Raw genomic sequence first — 3,523 nt, 5'->3', positions numbered from 1 at the left:
TAGTACGTGATAAAAATGGTGGTTTTCTACAAAAAGGACTTTCTGCTGGTTAATCTCTAGGACTGTATCATGCTGGCACACATCTGATCTGTGACTAAGTTCCATAAGACAACATTTGAACCATGAATGTGAATCATGTTTTCTAACAGCATCATCTTGTTAACAAATATTTTCTGCAGTAAAGATGTTTCACTATATCCAGATTACGTTACTCTGTATAAGCAAGTTGACATAACTGTGCAATACTGAGATAATCAGCTCTCAAGACAAAATAAATATTCTCCTGAATTTGAAAACCATAAATGATGTGCTGAGTATTTGAAAGCACATATTACGTAGAAATCAATTTAAACAAAAGCAGCAGAGTATAATGTAAGTTTTCAGCTATTTCAGCTAATCTTCTTCTAGATTATTTATACACTCCTTACAGCTCTGTGTGTGAAAGGGCCTGTATTAATGAAATACTTTGTTTCAAGAATACAAAGAAGGGATTTTAGAAATAAGTATTACTTTTCAATTCATAATACCAAGACAACAACAAAACCCTTTAAACAGAAGAGGCAAATTAAGAAAATGTTAGTGAATTTATTTTACTTCTCAAAACTTAGAACAGCCAGGACACTAAAGAGGTCTGCTGGCAAGTTTTAATGTCACTGCTTTTGTTCATCAGGTTTCAACCTTATCCACTGTGTAGCTTACAATGCTGCACTCAACGCAGTTTAGCCGTTTAGAGAATTCTAGAGATTGTTCTCTGGTTTTTCTTGGTTTATAACAGAAAATTAGGCTAATCATTTCTGTGTAGCACATCTCTTGCCAATTTTAATTAAAAACATAAAACTATTTTCAGTAACTTTGAAACATATAACAGTGGCATTTTCACTAGATACACTGAATGCATTCTAGCTCTGGTGTTAATTACAGTTTTGCTATTAATTTCACTGCAGTTAGGAAGAAATCTGTCACTATCAAGGAAATGTGAGGTAAAACAGACAGTATAGCATGGGTTTTTTCAGAGTAAGCAGAACTCCCTATTTCTGCTGTGGTTTTCATAGCACCATCTGCAGGAATCGCTAAATCAATGCATTCGTCCACTTCATTGCAGAAATAGATGATTTTGAATTTCTGAATGCATCAGTAAAGTTAATTATAAATTATATAATTATATTTTACCAGACAGATCCATTGAGGTTTGCCCCAGATTGAGATTCTGCACGTAGATGTTGGGATCGCTCCCGTTTCATCTTTGAGATGTTCTAAACAGTTAAAATATTATTTAAGATGGCTTTTTGATGCATAAGATACTGTATTTAGTCATCCTTTTTCCCTTGTCTCTGTTTTGTGGTGACTTTAGAAAAAAATACCGATTCTTTTAAAGCAAAATAATATGACAGCTATAGGAAAAGCTGTGTTTTGCCCTTTTTTTTCTTTCCTAATTAAATAAGCCATATATTCCACATATTCTGTTGTCTTCATTGAAATATCCAAGTGTTATTTAAAGGTTTAATAAGTGAAAGAATATAAAATAATTTCATTAATTTTCTCTGGCAGAATAGGATAAAAAAGGAGATAGCGTCTGATGACTCTGCTTTGCATCGTTTTGTGTAAGTTGTAACCTCACCTAGCTGAAACTAATGCTTATATATTTGCCTGTAGCCAGAAGATTTGGATCCTTTCCAAGAGGCGCTCGAAGAAAGAAGGTATCCTGGTGAAGTTACAATCCCAAGTCCTAAACCCAAATACCCTCAATGCAAAGAGAGCAAAAAGGATTTAATAACGTAAGCATAATGTGAGGTGAAATTATTTTTCTCCTTTTAACCTTTTCTCTCTTTGTCTTTTTTTAAACAAACGAGTACATATACGCCTTGCAGTATGAGCATGCAACATTTGCAGCATATAAATGTTTCAAACTGCCAGTTAAGTAAAGTGATAAGCTAATGTGTATTTGCTTGTTCTTAATGATGCTATATTGTATTGAGACGCCATTTTCATTTAAACCTGTTCATTTTGCAGCTTTTCGATTAGGATGCTTAAAACCCCTTGCAGTCATTGCAGCTAAACTGGAAACAATGAAACTTTTAAAAGTTTTTTTTTAAACATACTTACTATTTTGGCTGTTTTTGTTTTTGTTTGGTGGCAGATGTCCAACACCAGGGTGTGATGGGAGTGGTCATGTGACTGGTAATTACGCCTCACATAGAAGGTGTGACTTCATTTTTTTCATGGTGGATTCTGTCTTTTCAATTTATTGTTTTCAGCTTACCTCAACAATGCTGTCAAAGTAAAACGTTGAACTATGTGTTAACCCTTTGAGTAATATATGTTGATCTTAAAAGCATGCTAATTTGTGTGTTGTATAAACGTCTTTTATTTTTAAATAGATTACTAAAATTTCCAAAGTATTCTTAAGCATTTAAGTAGTTAACCCAGGAATCTCAAATATTTTTTGTTACATTTTACTAGTTCATAGAGAAACAAACAAACAAAAAAGAACATTTACAGTATGTAATTTTGGAAGTAATGTTGATACCTAAATATATTCAGAGGGTTAACTATATTACAAAATTCAATATTACAGCACTTGCCCCATCGCTTTTCTGCATTACAAACTTTTACTTTTTAATTTTTATGTTGTGTTTGTTTGGGAGTGTTCAGTTAATAAGAAGATTAACTTACTTGTATGTCCTGCCATGTCTTACAGTTTATCTGGCTGTCCCTTGGCTGACAAAAGCATTCGAAGTATGCTGGCCACAAGCTCACAAGAACTCAAGTAAGATATAAAGAACGAATATTCTCTTTGTAAATATTTATTTGACTGCAAATTGTGTATAGTTGTATCAGAAATTAGAAATACTGTCTGGAGAGCTGCTGCAGAAGGGGCTGATCCTGCTTGGAACATGTGTTGGAATCTCTAGAAATTCCATACAGGTTGGCTCTATACAGAAGTCCATTAACATAGTATTTCCTTTTATGTATTCATTAGGTGATAGGGATGGACAAAAGTCAGAACTCCTGGAATTTCATCTAAATGTTTCAATTCCTATTCAATTTTTTTCAGAATGTTTGAGTTTGCTAGTTAGAACAGAAAATTCTCATGCGATTAGACTGATGAAATACTTCTGATTACACAACCAGTAAAGTGCTGTAGTTCCTCAGACATAGATCGGAGGGAAGGGAAAACAATTTGTATCCCTAATGCTTGCATAATTTTCCCTAGGTTTGTATCACTGTTATCAGCTTAATGCAATTTCTTAGTTGACTATGTTTTTTAGTGTTTACTTAGTTATTCCCCTACTTAAAATGCATTCTTTACAATTCCTTTCAGTTCTTTGGAGTGACAATTGTGAGCAATGAAAGTTAGAGAATTGTGAGACTTAGCTTTGATCTGTCTTGCTGCAATATGCTCGACTGCAACTCTGTACGTGGAAGAACTATAGCATTTGTTAGTGCTGTGAGATAGTGGTACTCCCGAGTTGGTACTATGGTTAACATGGAAAGATGGTCACAAGTGAAAGGAAAAATTGGG

The 3,523-nt window shown here is 33.8% G+C and overlaps 1 protein-coding gene across 2 annotated transcripts in view; it reads left to right on the top strand.

Moving 5' to 3' along the window:
* MYT1L (myelin transcription factor 1-like) overlaps positions 1-3,523 on the top strand; it is a 309,228-nt gene that overhangs the window by 248,268 nt on the left and 57,437 nt on the right. For both annotated transcript variants that reach the window (XM_009329297.1, XM_009329298.1), the window contains 2 exons: positions 1,654-1,775; positions 2,699-2,767. In XM_009329297.1, coding sequence (XP_009327572.1) covers positions 1,654-1,775; positions 2,699-2,767 — 191 coding nt within the window. The remainder of the gene's footprint in view (positions 1-1,653; positions 1,776-2,698; positions 2,768-3,523) is intronic.

This window comes from Pygoscelis adeliae, unplaced genomic scaffold, assembly GCF_000699105.1.
Source record: "Pygoscelis adeliae isolate BGI_AS28 unplaced genomic scaffold, ASM69910v1 Scaffold17, whole genome shotgun sequence".
Classification (NCBI taxonomy): domain Eukaryota; kingdom Metazoa; phylum Chordata; class Aves; order Sphenisciformes; family Spheniscidae; genus Pygoscelis; species Pygoscelis adeliae.
This window is presented reverse-complemented; position numbering and strand designations above follow the sequence as displayed.